Raw genomic sequence first — 17,794 nt, 5'->3', positions numbered from 1 at the left:
AACACACCTCACTACATCTCAGACCTCTCGTTCAATCACATTTGTCCGCTCTAATATCTCTGCTTCCTGTCCTTGGGAGCAGCTTTCGTTCCCGTCGCCGGATGTTACGGTTCTCCAGTTTCGTATACCGCGCTCCTCGGGCGCCGGAGGTGGTCCTCCTGTCTCTGATTTCGTCACTATATTCAACATCTACAATGATTGCATCAGCCCTGCCACGGAGGTGGCCCTTCGAGAATTCTTCCGCCTGAACCACTCTCTCTTGTTTCCTACGTCTGCCTCGCATGTCATCTGGCTTGGAGACTTCAACCGCCATGATCCGGCCTGGGACAATCCAGAGGATGTCCGGCTATTCACTAATAAAGCGCAGGACGCAGCTGAGCACTTCATGACCCTGCTTTCAGATCTCGATCTACGCATGGCTCTCCCTGCCAATATCCCTACCCACCGACATTTTGTCTCTAAGCTGTGGTCACGTCTCGACAACGTCTTCTGCACTTCTCATACTCTTGACCTTTTTGTCTCATGCGATACTAAACCAGAGCTGCAAGGCCCCACTACAGATCATGTCCCCATTGTTAGCATTTTGGATCTCTCTCTTGCACATGTTGACTACCAACCGACTCCCAATTTTCGTCTCGTTGACTGGGAGGCCTTCCGCTCCGCTCTCTCTGACCGTCTATCCTCCTCTTCTGTGCCCAACGCTTCTTATCTGGTCTCCGAAGAGGACTTCATCCGTGCCGTATCCACGCTCACCTCCTGCATTCAGAGCACTATTTCTTCCCATGTACCGGTGGCTCGCCCATCGCCTCATTCTAAGCGCTGGTGGACTCGTGAACTTGCAGACTTGCGCAAAGACATGTTACGCAAAGCGCGACAAGCCTATAAGTTTCGTGACCTGCCTGGACATACTTCACATGCCGTTTTGGCTGAGGCGCGGAAGCTTTACAAGTCTGTTCTCGAGACTACGAAGCGGCAGCATTGGCAGGACTGGCTAGAGGACATCTCGGGCGCCGACATCTGGACGGCCAACCGATTCATCTCTACCCCCTCAGGCGACGCCGGTAAGACAAGGATACCTCCTCTCAAGGTCCAGCAACCCGATGGGACTTTCAAGACTATTTCATCGGAGGCGGAGAAGGCGGAGGTTTTCGCCAAGGCATTCTTTCCCCCGCGACCGGACACCTCATCCGTACCTCGCGACTTTGCATATAGCGACCCCGTGCCCGGTACCTATCACAACTTCACACGAGACCAGATTCGCACCCAAGTTCGGAGGCTGAGCCCTTACAAGGCTCCGGGTCCGGATGGAATCCCTAACGTCGTTCTCATGAAGTGCATCGATGTCATACTCGAGCGTCTCTACTTCATATTCCGCGCTGTATTCACACTTCAAACTTACTATGGTCCGTGGAAGGAGTTCCTGACTGTGGTTCTGAGGAAGTTCGGAAGGGCGGCTTATGATCTGGCAAAGTCGTTCCGCCCAATTGCTCTTCTGTGCACGATTGCCAAGCTACTGTCGGCCCTTGTCGCTGGCCAGCTCTCCTATATCACCGAAAAGTTTGCTCTTCTTCCACCGACCCACTTCGGCGGACGACCTGGCCGCACCACCACCGATGCCATGCACTACCTCGTTCATCACATCAAACACGCCTGGCGCCAGGGCAAGGTTGCTTCCGTGCTCTTTCTTGACATCGAAGGCGCCTTCCCCAACGCTGTTCACGATCGCGTCATCCACAACATGCGAAAACAGCGTGTCCCACTACCGATAGTGGACTTTGTGGCCAGGATGCTGTCCAACCGTCGTACTCGGATGCGGTTCGACAACTTCACCTCGGACGCCTTTGATATCGACAACGGGATCGGTCAAGGCTGCCCATTCTCCTTCCTCATATACTTGTACTACAGTGCTGACGCCCTCGACATCCCCACCGGCCCCAGCGAGTTCGCCTCAGGCTACGCCGACGATACCATCTTCATCGCCACCGGAAAAACCTTTGACGATACTCACCTTACTCTAGCATCGATGATGGTGCGGCCGGGTGGTGGCCTTGATTGGTCACGGGACCACAACTCGTCATTCGAACCGAAGAAGTTGGCGGTTGTTGACTTCTCTCGGAACAAGAAGCACCAAAGTTGCTCTCTGACCATTCCTAACTTCGCTGTTGTCCCCTCATCTTTGTCGGCGAAGTACCTGGGTGCTCACTTTGACCGAGAACTTCGCTGGCACGTCCAGGCTCAGTATGCAGTGAAGCGGGGCATGGACTGGACTTTACAGCTGCGGCGGCTAGCGAAACCGTCGAGCGGTATGTCTCCGGGTCAAGTTAGACGCCTCTTTGTGGCTGTTGCATTGCCGAAGATGGGTTATGCTATAGACGTATGGTGCTCCCCCCTTGTCGATGTTGGGGGGAAGCGTCTGGCCGGGTCCGCTGGGCACATCTCGAGCATGGCCCGGGTACAGCGTATTGGAGCGCTAGCGATCACTGGTGGCCTTCGGACCACGCCAACAGTCGTCCTCGACGCTCACGCCTACCTCCTTCCCACCATGCACTGGGTCGACAAGATCTGCACTCGCTCCGCTGTCCGACTCGCGTCTCTTTCCTCCTCCCATCCTCTTTTCCCTATTGTGAGACGATGCGCGCGCCATTTCGATATTTCCAGTCACCGCGAGCCTATCCATGACCTCTTCCGCCTCACAAGGATTGTCCCCGACCGGGTCGAGTCCCTCGCGCCGCTCTCCCTTCGCCCCGGTTCACGTCTTCCGTTCTCAACGTTCATAGCTGACTCCCGCGATGAAGCGGTCGCTCTTGATGCCGTCCAGTCCAATGATATTCGGATTTACTCTGATGGGTCTGCGATCGCAGGTCGTGTTGGCGCCTCTGCTGTTCTACTTCGCCACAGTCGCCCTCCTCGAACCCTCCACTTCCACCTCGGAAAACTATCGCATCACTCTGTATATGAAGCCGAACTAGTCGGGCTTCTCCTCGCCATCCACCTTATTTCGACTGAGCCGAGTGCTTGCCTTACAACCTCTATCAACGTCGATAACCAAAGCGCCCTGATGGCACCTTCGACGGCTGCAGCCCACTCTGGACAGTACCTGGTTGACGAGTTCCTACGCCTGGCAAAGACTGTCAAGCGAGAGAGAGGCCCGCATGGGTATCGTCTGGAGATCCGCTGGGTGGCGGGTCACGAAGGAGCAGAGGGCAACGAGCTTGCTGACGTCGGCGCTAAGTCGGCTGCTCATGGTCTGTCCAGCCCCGCTGCTGACCTCCCGCATATCCTCCGCTCCCGCCTATCCTACAACTGTTCCGCTCTCATCCAGTCCTTCACGTCCAAAATCAAGGCGAGCTGGGCTAGCGATTGGGCCCAATCATCTCGGGCCACTCAGTTTCGACGCATCGGCCCTTCGCTACCTTCGAAATCCTTCCTGAAGCTCATCGATCGCTCCTCCCTTCGCCGCGCCGGCTCCAGTCTCCTCTTCCAACTTCGATCTGGTCACGTCTCTCTCAACCACTACCTCCACCGCTTCGGTCGCGTCAACTCCACTCGGTGCCCGGCGTGTGGCACCCTCGATGAGACGGTCTCTCACTTTCTCCTTGAATGTCCGAAGTATCGCTATGAGCGTTTCATCCTTCAGAAAGCTTGTCGTGCCCGTCGGCTAGGGCTCGACGTCCTCCTGGATCGTCAAAGCAATATTGTCCCACTTCTCACCTTTGTACATGCAACACGCCGCTTTGTCCGGCATGAGTATGATCCCGGCTAATTTTTTTTTTCCTTTTCCTTTTCCTTCGCATTCTTATCAGTTTCGTGGCGTGATTGCTGACACAACTGAGCATCTCTTATTCATCCCAGTCAAACACAGTTGTCTACTCGAGCGTTCGATCCAACTCCGCAACTTCGTGCGTCCGAGCTCGCTCCGCAACTCCGTATTCGTTGGTGGAAGGACTGTAGGAAGCCTGCCCTCGCACGTTTGTGCCCACCCTCTCGCATATCCCCTCAAATAGTCTGCTTAGTCTCGACTGGTCTCATACACGCACCCCCTTCTGCCCATTATCTGTTCGGCCTATTTCTCGTATGTCTCTGGCCTGTCTGGTCTCTTTTTCGTCCGTCTTTGTCGTGTTCGGTCTTTTTCTCGTCTGTCTCTTTCTCGTCTGTCTCTTTCTCGTCTGTCTCGCTCGGTCTTTCTCTCGTCTGTCTCGCTCGGTCCTTGTATCGTCTGTCTCGTTCGGTCTCGTTCTCGCCCGCGACTGTTTCCGTCAGGTCTCTTTCTCTCTTGCAGTCTTTCTTATATATCAGTCTTCGTCTTCATCAGCCCGTGCCTCACTCGTCATACGGTTCTTGCCACCCTACTCTCGGCTCTCTTACCCCCCTCTTACCTACCTCTCCCTGTTCCGGTTTGTTTCAGTCTGCACGCTTCTCCCCTTCATACCCCTCTCTCCCCCTCTGTGCCCCTCGGGGTTCCCGTCAGTCTCTTACTTATATCAGCCCCTCTCGTTTGTACCCCGACGCTCTGTTCTGTCTTACATAGCGGCTTCCTTCGCTGATGGACAATAAACTGGATTCAAAAAAAGAAACGCAACTCTTGAACTACACGACGCCGAAGCTTTCCATTCTGCTCTCAAACTGACTCACGACGCCGATATCATCGACCAAGCCGTAGCCGCATTTCCTACCCTTATAATGCAATGTCTGTCCCAAGGCAGGAAGCCAGAGTCGATACCAGATAAACTGTATCATGTCGCACGGCCTCTGGACCGCGAGATAGAGTCCTGTGCCTATATGCTGTCGACTGAGGCGCATGCCCGGGCGAACGTCTCTGCGGCTACTTTCATCGCGGATCCATTCAGCTTTGCACCCGTTGCATTGAGAGGTCAGTGCTCCTAGCCCTCCAGACCCTTTCGTTTACTAATCGTGAACCGTATTGCAGACATCCAAGATCCAAGGCTCGAGTACTCGACTGCCAATACCACGCTCCTCTAACCGCTGCTGGTGCAGGCAGCCGAGAGATACTCCTTGTTCAGTACGGGGCAAGTCCATTCGCATCTGCTCTGGGAATCGCCCTTCTCCACAGCGATGCACATGCTCGTCTCGTCGACTCCCGATCTTCGAAACCCGTACAACCAATCTGTATCTCGCCATTTGCCCGTCGTGGCGCTTCTACTGCTCAACATCCCCGAGTTCAATAGTTCAGACTCCTCCCCGGAGACATTTTCTCGTACGAAATTCATGGACTTTCTCTGGGATGTCTTTGCAGCGGAGGTGCAATGGAAAGCGTCTCAGTCGTCATCACCGCTCAATATCGAAGGTGCTGTGAGCGAGGTACTGGGATACCATGGCTCGTGGTCACTTTACATGGGCAAGCTGCGCGACAGCTTGGGAGACAGTCTTCCGCGCAACATGACCGAGTTCATGACTCGAGGCATGAACGTGGAGCTCCGTAGTCCGCACATTGACCCCAAAATGGCAAAAGAGCTCGTGAAGTGGGTTCTCTGCTCCAACAGGCGTGAAAAACTCGTCGACTTTCCTGCGGTCGTTGGGGGGCTGCCTCGTGCTATTGATCTCTTCGGCGATGTGTTGACTCGAGTTAAAGACAGGAATGTTCTGTTCAGACACCCGAAACTCACGGCTGCGTTCGATTGGTTGGCTTTTCTGCTGAAAGAAACGACGACGATATTCTGCGCTACCTTCGAATACCCACATTCCAGCGCCTATTTGGACCGCGACGCGCAAGGACGTGCATTCGCTTCCGTATGCATTAGTCTGATCCAGCTCTTGTAGACCTTTGACAGTTCTTATGTCGAGAACGTCAGCAGCGCCGCATACTTCAGTCACTCGTCTAGTGGAGAACACCCTAACGGCTCCTGCACATCCCTCTGCGCGTTCCAGGCCGAGATCCTGCGGGCTCTTGAGAGCGTGTCTCGAGCTAGTCCGTCCATGGTACTGGACAGCCGAGTGTGGAACGATGCGGTCGTGAGCTTGTCAGGGACGAAGGGCGTCGAGCTGTTGCCGGGGGCCTATCACGAAAATTGGACGCCAATGGACCATCGCGATGGAGTCGCGCAGACCATTCTGGAGGCTTTGAGGCCATTGGCGTTTCCTGGATCTAATACGAACGGTATAGGGCCCGAACGCGAGCTTACTCTTGATATTCTGTCACGCGCTCTGGACGATTTTCGGACTACGCTGAACGAGGAAGAGGGAAGGAATATTATCTTCCGTCACCCCAAACTCGCGAGTGCGTTCGCTCGGTTAGCGTCCACCCTGGAGGAAACGACGACGATATTCTGCGCCACTTTTGAATCCCCGCTTTCGAGTCACTCCCATTTGGATCGCAATGTGCACGGACGGGCTTTCCTCAACGTCTGCGTCGACCTGATACAGGTCCTGCAGGACTTCGACGTTTCGTATGCAGAGAATGTCGGTGCTGCGGCTTACTTCGATCATCCGTCCAACGGGGAATATCCAAAGCACTCCTGCACGTCACTTTGTGCATTCCGGGCTGAGATATCGCCTGATATCGCGCGCCGTCGAGGGCGTGCACGGAGCGTTCGAGGTCGACCAGTGGAATAGGATTCTCGCGACGTTGACGGGGACGCAGAGCGTCGAGCTGTTGCCTGGGACCTGGCTCTCGAAGTGGACACCGCCGAGCCATCGCGACGAGGTTAGACAGACTATTCTGGCGGCGCTGAGGCCAATGGCGCCGTTGACGTTCGAATCAGGTGAGTTGGTATCTTGTGTTGTACATAGGGTATCTCTGACTGATATTTTTGTCGGCTTTGTGCTCCTCATAATTAGTCGTTACGATACCGTGGAACCAACTCGAACAACGATCCGCATAAAATACTGGGGTATGAGAACCAGGTCGTTCTCAGCTCGGTTTGAGATGATGATGACCTCGTTCTACTTACCTGCTAGAGTCCAATCGCTTTCAAGTGATCCTGAATCTGTTTCTTCGTTGTTTTTTCTCGCTTTCTTGCTATCGTCGTCTCTCGCATGTTCAATTCGTCGTTCCTTGCTTTCTTTTCTCGCCGTGTCATCGCACTGTTTTCTTCGCATACACCTGATACGCTCTAAGTCCCTTTCTAGAGAGCATAATACACGCTCTACCTAATCTCAATCTGCTCTCACCATGCGTTTCCGCTATTTTTTTCTCGCCTCATCGTTATCTCCGCTCTCGCTCACTTTTAGTCTGCAACGTTTGCTTTCAACCGATTGCTTTCCATCCTTGCTTTTCATCGCGTACACCGTCTGATCCGCTTCCTTAGACTATCCAAGCCCATGTACTCGTACATACATACTCTCGCTTTCTCTCGCTTCATCGTCGTTCTCGCTCTAGCTGCTGCGTTTGTTTTGCTTTCAGCCTCGCCTTTCGCTCTGATCCACACGCTGTCAAAGATCTGAATCTGGATCATGCTATCTGACTAGTACTACGTACATACATGTCTCTATACAACCTTCTCATACAGCTAACCCTGCCCAGCTTTGCTCTGACTCGGAAAACTCGACCAACGACAGGCCGTATTCTACAGGTACAGTATAAGATGCAGGAACTTGGAAGCGACGCTGGGAAACCAGATAAGGATGATCGTACGGTGATGATCTGTAGCGAAAAATGGATCGAAGGATGCGAGGAATATGTGTATATATATCTGAGGTCATGACTAGGCGAAATGGCCGTACTGGAGACGGTAGACATCAGATGCGCACGTAGTAAGTGGTGTTCGGTTGGGCCATGACGCTCGGATGGATGATTATCTGCAATGCTTGCTATTGGGTCCGTGCTGTGGATTCGTACGATGGCCAGCCTCCGAAACGGGTGTGGTTGGGATAAAGTCTGACGACAAGAGGTCCGTTAGCCGATTCGTTGTGGACACTTGTCTATTTTGAGGAGCGGCGACATGTCGGAGTGGGTCGCTTTATCAGATAAGCTTCGGAGAGAGATAAGATGACAAGTGGAGATTCAGTCACGAATGAACACATCAGAAAAGGGATCCGGAGGTCGTACGACGTTCAACTCGGCGACAAACATGTGACATCACGAGCATACGCAGAAGATGCTGAGCGTGCGTTCAATCGTGAAGGAACAACGCCAGGTGACGGAGCAGGAGGGCTCCTCGTTGGGGTCGCAAGGCTCCCCGCTGATGCGTGGATGAAGGTGAGTGGACGGTAGTGACACTGAGTTCTATGTGCCGTGGAAGTGGATGTCATTGTGATGGAGCAGAGGTGGCGAGACGGCGAAGACGTCAGGCTTACTACTTGCCGTGTTAGATGATTGTGCCAGAGGTGCAATGGAGCGTATGTCATGCCGTCCGGAGCATGAGAGTGCACTGGTGGAATATACTTTTTATGTCGAGTCGAGGCAGTACGAGGATTAGGAGAATTGATCGCCTCAGGAGAAATGCAGCCAAAAGAGTACGTTCGTGAGACACGGAGAAGAAGTGGGGAGAAATGTCGGAGACTTGTCCGATTGAATAATCATGAAAGACCAGAGCTGACAATTCGAAAAGAGCAGAGCTGATTGACAGACCACTTTGACAGAGGATACGCTGCGGACGAGCAGAATGAGGAGACATTTAAGGCAGGCCAGGGCGGCCTGGAGTGGATGAGTGAGCGCCTGTTTGTGAGCGGGTGAGAGCGGGACCGAAGAGGCCGCGGGGAGGGATTACTAAAAGGGGCAGTGGCGCGTGCAAGGTGGTTGAAGAGAAAAATGTGGTGTGACTTTCCGATTTATCGTGCGCGAATAAAAGTGAAGCGTCGAGGACGATGGCCCGAAATCCGCCCCCCCACTCGTGCTCATCGTCGACGACAACGTCCAGACCACGATGGATCTCGTCCTCTCCCTCGCCGACCACTATCTCCTCGACGCCGTCTGGGCTCGCGTCCTCCCCCTCGACGCCTTCAACGTCCCCGCCCACCTCTCGTCCTTCGGCAAGCTCCCCTCCGACGCTGCTGCTCTCCCCCTCCCCACCTGGCGTTCGCTCGTAGCACACCTACCACACCCACCGCTCAACAATGCCACCGCGCCATACGCGTCTTCCGTCGCGCCCCTCCTCTCCGCATGGCCGCGCGACTACATCCCGAGACAGATCCTCTCCCTCTCCGCCATCACCCTCGCCGGTATCATCGTCCTCTACTTCCTCTTCGCCGGTCTCTCCTACCAGTACATCTTCAATCACGAGATGATGGACCATCCGCGCTTCCTTAAGAACCAGGTCAAGCTCGAGATTCAGTCCAGTCTGTCTGCCTTCCCCGGAATGACCCTCCTTACCTTGCCATGGTTCCAAGCGGAGGTCATGGGCTACTCGAAACTGTATCAAAACGTGGACGAATATGGCTGGGCGTACTTCATTCTCTCAGTGCCATGGTATGTGCATTTCGACCTGTGCTACCCGTCCACTCGCGCTTATTATCCCCGTCTCGCAGGTTCTTGCTGTTCACCGACTACGGCATCTACTGGGTCCACCGCCTGCTCCACCATCCTGTCCTGTACAAGTACATCCACAAGCCCCACCACAAATGGCTTAGTACGTCGTGCTTCGCGTCACTCAAGTAGACTTCGTACTGACATGCCCGTCTATCACCAGTCCCGACGCCTTTCGCATCGCACGCCTTCCACCCCATCGACGGCTACCTCCAATCCGTCCCCTACCACCTCTTCATCTTCATCTTCCCCCTCCAGCGCCACCTCTACCTCGCCCTCTTCGTCGCCGTCAACTTCTGGTCAATCTTCGTACGTTGACACCCTCAACCAAATTATCTCGCAGACTTGATTCTGACCATCGTCCTCTAGATCCACGACTCTGACATGATCACCGGCCACTTCCTCGAGAAGGTCATCAACGGACCAGCACACCACACGCTCCACCATCTCTACTTCACCGTTAACTATGGCCAGGTACGTACTCCGCTCACCGCCCTATTACCCTGGCATTGCTAACATTTCATTTATTATCACGCAGTACTTCACCTGGGCTGACCGATGGGGAGGCTCCTACCGTCAACCCGAATCGTCACTGGACCCGCTCCTCGAAGTCCAAGCCGCGAAAGCTTTGAAGGCACAGAAGGCACAATGATCGTCTTCCCCGAGCCGATGGCCTGTGTTTTTTTCTGGCTTTTTGCTTCGCTCCTCGTCTTGCGCTACACCGCCGTATATACCACTCCTTTCCCGTCGCGTCCGTCTTCAGCGCGTATGGGATCAATTGGCTGGACGAGCGCAAGCACCGAACGGAGTCTGTGCTTTCGGGTGATCTAGTGGTGTTAGAGAGGTTGTGGGGAGGGTGATAGTTGGGTACATCCAATCTATTTAGAGAGTGGGCGGGTGGGAGGTGGGGGTCCTGTCCTTGTACAGTTTTCGATTTGACTGCTGTTGCTTTCACGTTTCCGTTGGGGTTACTATTTGTTGAAGGAATTGAAAGGTTTAGAAGTTAAAAACTCCGCTGACAGTGCTCACGAGAACGAGCGTACGAGCTCGTGCGTATATATATAAACGCTACTTATTTTGACTCGCACAGTGCACATTTGACTATCGATATTTTCTTTCACTCCGTGACCACGACATCCATCCATCCATCCATCCCATCCATCCATTCATCCATTTACACCTTACATACCATTCATGTCTTTGTGTCGCGAAGTTGCTGCTGTTATCTACTTATTTAGCTTAACGAATAATTTTTTCTATCGTTGTCTTATTCCTCTCTATCTCAATCTCAATATCAATCAATTGAAACCTGGACTTGCGAAGTTGGTTGCGGTGCATTGGGGGACGAAGGACTCGTATTAATCGGTTGTTCAGCGTAAGTTCGGGTTATGCGTGTTCGTGAGTGGGCTTATTATATTGTGGACAGGTGGAAAAAGCTGCTCAAGAACGACTTGCTCGGCGCTCATCACCTCAGTTCAACTTCCTCCTGTTCGCTCAGATCTCCAAGGAACGGTTTGTGGAGAGGCTCGTGGGCTTTGCTCCTATCTGCAGCGTTCTCACACACACCGTGCATCTGAATCATAGTATAAGTATAAGTACAGTGGATCGGTGGAGGGGCCGTTCAACTTCGGGTGATAGAGATTCAGACGATATGAGGTTTTCTCGGAAGAGTCGACTTGCATGATGCATGATAAGAGCAGTGGGTAAAAACCCACACCCACAATACATATGAACAGACGAATCAGACATCCACGACCCTACGAGCAATAAAAGTAAGAACATCCAACCGCTACTTCAGCCCCTAACGCCGCTCGTCGGACACGCTGATGACCGATGACCACTCGCATGGGCCGTGAACTTGAAGGTCGTGCGACGGCTAACTAATACTAATAGTCCGTGCAGGAGTTCTCGACTCCGACCTCGATACCGACCGGGATGTTGTTGATCTCGTAGTTGTACCTATAGGATATTAAAAAAATGTACGGCTCGGTTTAGCACGCGATAGCGATACATCATATATACCAACTTGAACGCGGCGACGATTCAGACATACCAGATGTAGTGTCCGCCCTCGGGTTTTCCGTAGTTCACCCTGATGCGGTTGCACTGTGGTCGAAGGCGTGATTGTATTAGCGTCGTGTTGGACGGGAAACCGAGAGCTGGATAGAGAGAGGGAGAGAGGGAGGGAGAGAGGGAGAATGAAGATGACTTACAGGCTTCTCGAGGTTGCAGTGGTCGGCGCCGCCGTGAGGCGGGCAGTTGATGAGGTTGGCGGGATTGCCGGGGTCGGTGATGCGACGCTCGAGAGTCTCAGAACTATCACGCTCGACGTTCACGTTCGCAGCGGAGACGGCCACGGCGGCGGCGGTGATGAGAGTGAAGAGGGTGGTGAAAATCTGCATGTTTGTAGTGGAGAGGAACTGGTTGGTGAGAGAGGAGTTGAGTTGAGGAGGCTGGGTGGTGAGTTAAAGAGAGCGGTAAGGAGGGTTTATATATGTTTCCTGGAATGAGAGAGGGGGGTGGGGGAGAGTTGATAATTTCTATGAGCTGGTCGTCTATTGCAAAGCCAGGAGTCCAAGGGTACTACGACGGCGAATTCAATTGACCGAGACAAGTGGAACGGTCACACCCTGGATCAAACCGCAAGCGCCAACATGGCCTGCACAACGCAATGGAAGCTCTTGAGCGCTCTCCAGAAGAAGAGAAATGACTACTCACATTGTCCAAATTGTGTGCAGTATACAATGGAGGAAATGGGATTAGCTAGACAGTACTGTCAGTGACGTTCTGAGCGCTTCGGATACGTCGAGATTTTTGACCCTAGATCAATGATATGTGCAAGGGCCAATGATGCCGGCGAAGGTTGCTCAGATGGTCTCTTTCACGGGGCGACAGGATACATACAATCCAGAAAACCCCGAGGTTCCTCGGGCGGCGAATCGGAGACAAGCATGGTGAGCAAAACCCGACCTTAACCAACAAATTTTGCGGCGAAAAGTACATGAATTGTGAATCGGTGAAGCAGGTGAGCTCGCCTGTTGCATCAGAGCAAACATTCAATAATTCCTGATGTATAATAAATTCGCGGGTTCTTCGGCAACGAACAACGAGTGCTTTGGATCTCGTCCGGCTAAAAGCATACTGGTCTGATGCTAATACTAAACGACTACTAGTATTTCGAGACGGTTCTGGTCTCGACGAAGCTGTTGTAGGCCGCATGTCGAGTCCGGCTAAGTTACCAGGTAGTAATGTAGCAAAGTCCGAGCCGTCCACAGTGACCGCCCTGAGCGGTACAGACCAGGAGAAATTCAGAGCAAGATCGAGGATGTCTGTATCGGTGAGAGCAAGGCGCCGAGCGGGGTGGCTGAGGCTGCAGCGCATTACCTGGATGAGGTCAATAGGGCGAAGAGTTACTGTACTTTTTCGACCGTAGGATCGCCACACTTCACGGTCAAGAAACTGGAGGGTGGCGCTCCTATCAGGTTTTTTTTGGCCAACCCTAACCCCAACATATTGTTCGATCGGATCCTTCCGGGAGCTTTATACTAAGTTTAGAGCCACGACGATGCGACCTCGCCGCCGACTTCTACGTCTCGTACGCTGAAGAAGGCTGATGCTTCGACGTTTCTCCAGGCAGCATAGTACTCTACGAAATATCACGAACCATTCATCACGACAAGTCAAAAGCTGATGCAATGACCTAGTATTTTCGGGTCAGTGTGAGTCTTCATTTCTCGACTCAGGGCGTTCGGGCGCTTGTTTAGTAGCCGCCGCTTCTCCTCCTAGACTACGTCTGCTTCACGGCGCTGGAGACTAACACGACGTGGATTAGTGTGGAAATGGAAGTTAGTCCAGCACGTCCCAAATGTGGCCTACATGGCTCCTGACGGGGTTTACCCAGCTGGGAGAACTGTAGTCGCCCATGCAGTGCATGGGGTCCGATGTTGTCGCTTTCCGACAGGCAGAAATTGAATTATGAATAGAGCTTCGCTCGAGGAATGAAAGGCAAGCGCCTTCCGCTGCTCAGCGCTTGTCCCAGAGGTCGAGCAATGTGTACTCGGTAAGACCTCGTGAAGAGTATGGCGGCTGCCCTGGAGACTAACGTGACTTTCTAGGATCACGAATGTTGGCTGAACGGGTATCGCACATGATTGGGCCCCATAAGTTCTCTACTTTTCGTGACTTCAGGAGACCGATAGCCTTTTTCAAACAAAATTCGTGCATGGATCCACAAGCGCCCACCCATTACCGAAAATGATGGAATGAAACATATAATCCTGGGGTGGTTCACGACCAACTCGGAACAGGTGAGCGCGATCTGGCTCTGAATGCGGCTTGACGGTGAGCTTAGGGCAGACCATGCCATGCTGGTGCGTTCGCAATGGCACAGCGTTTAATGAAAGTACTCGACTCTCCCTGGCAGGTGGGACTCAGGCGATGTCTCGCTGCAAGTCCCGCAGACTCCGGGAATACTCTTCGCTATGACCCCCGAATCGTATATAAGCCATCGCCCACCACACTTATGGTCCTCAGTACTCAAGTACCCTCTCCTCCGCACCAAGCACTTCATTTCAGTTCCAGTGGTTCTTCGACCAAATTTTCCTTCCAAGCACCTCTTCCAACATGCAGTTCTTCATCGCCCTCATCACCCTCGCTGCGACTACCGTGATCGCCTCCGCTGCTAACCTCAACGTTGAGCGTGAAGCTGTCGATACTCTTATCAAAAATCCCAACAACCCTGCCGACCTTGTCAACTGCCCTCCTCACGGTGGAGCCGATGCGTGCCATCTCGAGCAGCCTGTAAGTTTTCCTCCCGAGTACCGCCCTGCCAGTGTGTCATTTCTCAACATCGCTCGTTCTTTGTGATTAGTGCAAACGCATTCGTATCAACTACGGTAGCCCCAAGGGAGGACACTACATCTGGTATGTAACTTGCAAACATTGATTGTTACACTTTCCTCTATCGCCGTCCACGTCTGTGTGGACTCTTGCTGACTTATTCGTGTGTTTTTAGGTACAACTACGACATCACCGACATCCCCTCTGGTGTCGAAATCGGCACTGAGGTTTCGTGCACGGACTACTAGACGCGAGGGCACCTGTTAGATTATTCTGTCTAGGTTATCGAGGGGTCATGGGTATCAAACGGGTCTTGGGGTTCAACTCCGACTGGTCTTTTTGTTACTTTTGGTAATGCGCTTTGTGACGAGGTTTCAACTGCATTTATTCTCCTGAGCTGGTCGGCTAGTGATTCTATCTACACGTCGTGAAATGATATGAGTACTATGAAAAATGTTGATGAGCCAAGATCAGCATGGTAATATTTATCCTTCGCGGTTAAAACACCCTGAACCACAGGAGTCAGGACTCAAGATTATGGTGGTGACTCGGGCCACTTATTTCTGTGCTATTATGACTGTTATGTAAAGTGATTGGAGCCGTGTTTGGCGAGTTAGTTACTGAGGTGCCAACGAGCACACTTGTGATTTACTTCCACGCCAGCTGTGACACACGAAGTTGGCCGTCACCCGATTTGGCAACGGCGGCAAGCTCCGGCCTGGATCGTGAATCCCGCTGTAGGTACTGAAATTGACGCACGCAAGGATCATAGATCCTGCGGGAACGCCTATTGATATAGAGCCTTCTGAGCGAGGGACATAGATGGACCGAAGGCTCTCGACTTAGCGATAGCTTATTCTCTTTGATGAACGGTCCCGGGCTGTGAGGGTGAGGAGTGTAGATCAGAGCAAGAGCATAACACCGACATAGGCATCACTATTCCATCTCAGAACATGAGATAGGCATTTTTTATGAGATAGATATCTTTCATGAGGTTCTAGATATTTTTTGGAGACATGTGCATCGGGACTAACGCTCTGAGGGCTTGCTGAGGCACACGAGAGTGCTGTGGCCCAGCTTGTGGCGAGCCCGGGTGAGGCTCCGAGTGGGGCCAAGCCCCATCGACGAAAATCCTGGATGCGACTACGATTCTGAAAACAGCTGTAACACGATATCTGACTCGGAATGAACTTCAGGACTCTCCTCCGACCTTACAAAGGGAAGATCATAATCATCCTGGAATGCGGGGTCAATCGATGGTCATAGAACGAAAACAACAGCGAAGAAAAAGCAAGCAATACGACGACTATCTCAGACCCCGGTCATGCCGTCCTGAACTAGTCCGCCAGGGTAACTACCGCTTCGACGGCCTCTTCTTCACCTCATCGTCCTTCGTGGCGTGCAGCATAATCTTGTTCGGGTGACCGCTGGTCATGCCCGAATGTCCCTTGGACCAGTCGTAAGATATGGCGTAGGCGAAGATCGATCCGGTCCTATTGAAGGCGGTGGCCGCAATTGGGCCGGGGCAAGCGTCGAAGGCTGTTACGCGGCGGACATAGTAGCGGGTGGGCAGGTGGCAAAAGGGAGGGCGAGGACGGATCAATGAGAAGTGAATGGCACGTAGACAAGTAGTTGGTGATATAAGCGAGAACCGACGATGAGCAATAGACGGAGGATAAGAGCTAGGATATTTAACGCACTCTTCAGGCGTGTCCGTGCATCCTTGTCCCAGAAGTTGATAGTTCCATCGGATCCTAGTGAATATCGAGGAGTCAGCCATTGGGGAACATACAGAAGCAAAATAAGGCAGATCTACCGCAAGTCGAGAATGTGCCGTGTACTGGGTGAAAGCCAATATCGTTCACTGCGAAGACCAAAGATTGGTCCTTCGAGTTAGGCGCTGAGTCCCGTCGGTGGCACTTGAACGAGAAATTATTGCTGATCCACATCGAGGAAAAAGAAACGAGGTGAAGAGTTAGTCAAGGTGGTTCTGAGGGCACTCTCGAATATTTTGGAGAGCAACGTACGCGGACTGTGAGTCGTCGGTGTACCTGGAGAAACGATGGTCAGATTCCAATACCGAGTCAGGTATAAGGAAAAGGTATCTCACTGGATTGCAACACGCCCTTCGACACTCCCGACAGCGAATCCGTTAGCTTGCGGGAAACATGACACGACACGAGTTTGCCACTTTAGGGGGGAGATCATGACCTACAAATAATGAACCGAATCCATTGTAATGTCGATACAAGCAAAGTAAGTACCGGCCAGAAAATGATGATTAGGATATGGTTACGCACTTTCTGTGGGGCGGCAGGATTTTTGGCAAGGTCGAAAGAGGCAATGTGGCGCTCTGCGGTGCCCACGACGAGCAAGGGATACTGCACGTCCATGGAGTAACATCGCTCTGGAAGTTGAACGACGGTGATCGGGTTTGGGGTTCGTAGGTCCCAGTACTACAGGCAACCATCCATTAAGTTGATCATCGGTGTGAAGCAGAATGAATAGATGAAGAGTGCGGACCTTCAATGTCTTATCCCAACTACCAGTGGCAAGGATTCCCCCCTGTGGTGTTTCAATCCATTTGACGACCTTGACTGCATTGTCGTGTTGCGCAACTTGTGACGACTGCCCACTCTGGATGTCGAAAAGTCGAGCTGCATTGTCCGCGCCGCCGGAAATGATCTTGGTACCGTCCTAGTTTTGACCGGGAAAGAAGGCGCCAATGAAATAATTGGTGAATTGGAGGGAGATTGAATGGGCGAGATGAAAGCGAGGAACAGTGGTTAGAGTTTTTGAGAGGAGCAATTCAAACAAGGCCACACCTTATTCCAGCAAAGACTCAGCACCGGGCCTTGGTGTGAATACATTGCTTTCCCCTGGGTCTGCCCTGCAGAGCCTACTTCGTATATACGCACCTATCATACAACATCCAGATACTATGATGAGCAACTACAATGGGTGAGGAAAGGATGTGGTGACGGTGCGCACATTGTTGTCCCAGCTTCCAACAGCAAGATAATCTGCGGCGGGAGAGAACCCCAGGGATGAGATAGAATCTGGAGGTGGGTCGACGACTTCAATATCTTTGTCTTGTGTCGCTGTCGACGTCGAGGCCGCTGAGCCGAAGAAGGACATGGTGGTCGAGAGCGAGGTGTAAACGACGCGTCTCAACACCAGTCACGCTCAACGCACCAAGCGCGTCTCGGTTCCGGGGTCCGTGCCAAATACAAATGTCCTTGTGAATATCCTTCGGCCAGCATCCCAGGGCATGGCCGGCTGGCCTAATGGTTAAGGCGCTAGTTTCCGGAGCTAGAGATTCCCAGTTCGAATCTGGGGTTGGTCGTAACCTCTGTCTCCACATGTTTTTCCTGCTTTCGTTCTTGGGCATTATACGATCGTTTCAATCGTGTCACCGAATATACCGGTTGACTGTAATGCCTCAGTAGTGCGGTGTCCCTTCTCTTGGACCTTCAGCTGTTACCTAGATAGAAAGCTTGCTTTTTTTTTATCGTCGTACATACATTGGATCGT

At 52.6% G+C, this 17,794-nt stretch overlaps 8 protein-coding genes and 1 non-coding gene across 9 annotated transcripts; 7 read left to right on the top strand and 2 right to left on the bottom strand.

Annotated features, from left to right (window-relative positions):
* Positions 1–1,099: 1,099 nt before the first annotated feature.
* Positions 1,100–1,591, top strand: STEHIDRAFT_40474 (uncharacterized protein; the record flags this gene model as incomplete). The annotated part of the gene is made up of 1 exon (XM_007299170.1): positions 1,100–1,591. A coding segment is annotated over one exon (492 nt), but the record flags the coding sequence as incomplete, so codon positions are not given.
* Positions 1,592–1,810: 219 nt separating this feature from the next.
* Positions 1,811–2,002, top strand: STEHIDRAFT_38112 (uncharacterized protein; the record flags this gene model as incomplete). The annotated part of the gene is made up of 1 exon (XM_007299166.1): positions 1,811–2,002. A coding segment is annotated over one exon (192 nt), but the record flags the coding sequence as incomplete, so codon positions are not given.
* Positions 2,003–3,157: 1,155 nt separating this feature from the next.
* STEHIDRAFT_42404 (uncharacterized protein) lies at positions 3,158–3,442 on the top strand (the record flags this gene model as incomplete). The annotated part of the gene is made up of 1 exon (XM_007299173.1): positions 3,158–3,442. A coding segment is annotated over one exon (285 nt), but the record flags the coding sequence as incomplete, so codon positions are not given.
* Positions 3,443–5,073: 1,631 nt separating this feature from the next.
* On the top strand, positions 5,074–6,839 carry STEHIDRAFT_152702 (uncharacterized protein; the record flags this gene model as incomplete). Its single annotated transcript, XM_007299789.1, has 4 exons — positions 5,074–5,748; positions 5,779–6,404; positions 6,469–6,719; positions 6,796–6,839. The coding sequence occupies 4 exons, from the start codon at positions 5,074–5,076 to the stop codon at positions 6,837–6,839; spliced, it is 1,596 nt and encodes a 531-aa protein (XP_007299851.1).
* Positions 6,840–8,778: 1,939 nt separating this feature from the next.
* On the top strand, positions 8,779–10,092 carry STEHIDRAFT_90966 (C5-sterol desaturase). Its single transcript, XM_007299751.1, has 5 exons — positions 8,779–9,364; positions 9,424–9,524; positions 9,585–9,730; positions 9,791–9,895; positions 9,960–10,092. The coding sequence occupies exons 1-5, from the start codon at positions 8,823–8,825 to the stop codon at positions 10,071–10,073; spliced, it is 1,008 nt and encodes a 335-aa protein (XP_007299813.1). The 5' UTR covers positions 8,779–8,822; the 3' UTR covers positions 10,074–10,092.
* A 1,215-nt stretch (positions 10,093–11,307) lies between these two features.
* STEHIDRAFT_152700 (uncharacterized protein) lies at positions 11,308–11,823 on the bottom strand (the record flags this gene model as incomplete). Its single annotated transcript, XM_007299788.1, has 3 exons — positions 11,308–11,380; positions 11,475–11,527; positions 11,635–11,823. The coding sequence occupies 3 exons, from the start codon at positions 11,821–11,823 to the stop codon at positions 11,308–11,310; spliced, it is 315 nt and encodes a 104-aa protein (XP_007299850.1).
* A 2,221-nt stretch (positions 11,824–14,044) lies between these two features.
* STEHIDRAFT_107682 (uncharacterized protein) lies at positions 14,045–14,508 on the top strand (the record flags this gene model as incomplete). Its single annotated transcript, XM_007299787.1, has 3 exons — positions 14,045–14,221; positions 14,292–14,344; positions 14,436–14,508. 3 exons carry the CDS (start codon positions 14,045–14,047, stop codon positions 14,506–14,508), a joined length of 303 nt encoding a protein of 100 aa, XP_007299849.1.
* An 892-nt stretch (positions 14,509–15,400) lies between these two features.
* STEHIDRAFT_144473 (WD40 repeat-like protein) lies at positions 15,401–17,406 on the bottom strand. The gene is made up of 9 exons (XM_007299786.1): positions 17,252–17,406; positions 17,086–17,178; positions 16,784–16,957; positions 16,561–16,716; positions 16,371–16,471; positions 16,288–16,311; positions 16,077–16,198; positions 15,961–16,014; positions 15,401–15,799 (listed from the first exon to the last, which is right to left on the bottom strand). Exons 1-9 carry the CDS (start codon positions 17,396–17,398, stop codon positions 15,615–15,617), a joined length of 1,056 nt encoding a protein of 351 aa, XP_007299848.1. The 5' UTR covers positions 17,399–17,406; the 3' UTR covers positions 15,401–15,614.
* A 127-nt stretch (positions 17,407–17,533) lies between these two features.
* On the top strand, positions 17,534–17,606 carry STEHIDRAFT_t66. The gene has a single exon. It is a non-coding gene; the product is annotated as a tRNA-Arg (tRNA).
* The last annotated feature ends 188 nt before the right edge of the window (positions 17,607–17,794 follow it).

This window comes from Stereum hirsutum (genome assembly GCF_000264905.1).
Source record: "Stereum hirsutum FP-91666 SS1 unplaced genomic scaffold STEHIscaffold_2, whole genome shotgun sequence".
Taxonomy (NCBI): Eukaryota; Fungi; Basidiomycota; class Agaricomycetes; order Russulales; family Stereaceae; genus Stereum; species Stereum hirsutum.
This window is presented reverse-complemented; position numbering and strand designations above follow the sequence as displayed.

Bases quoted from the DNA above. Each gene is read 5' to 3' on its own strand.
- STEHIDRAFT_90966 (XM_007299751.1), top strand. From the start codon at position 8,823: ATGGATCTCGTCCTCTCCCTCGCCGACCACTATCTCCTCGACGCCGTC. The intron at 9,731-9,790 runs GTACGTTGACAC...ATCGTCCTCTAG, and splicing joins TCAACTTCTGGTCAATCTTC to ATCCACGACTCTGACATGAT. The intron at 9,896-9,959 runs GTACGTACTCCG...ATTATCACGCAG, and splicing joins TCACCGTTAACTATGGCCAG to TACTTCACCTGGGCTGACCG.
- STEHIDRAFT_144473 (XM_007299786.1), bottom strand. From the start codon at position 17,398: ATGTCCTTCTTCGGCTCAGCGGCCTCGACGTCGACAGCGACACAAGAC. The intron at 16,717-16,783 runs GTCCGCACTCTT...GGTTGCCTGTAG, and splicing joins GTTGGGATAAGACATTGAAG to TACTGGGACCTACGAACCCC. The intron at 16,312-16,370 runs GTGAGATACCTT...TCGTTTCTCCAG, and splicing joins GAAGGGCGTGTTGCAATCCA to GTACACCGACGACTCACAGT.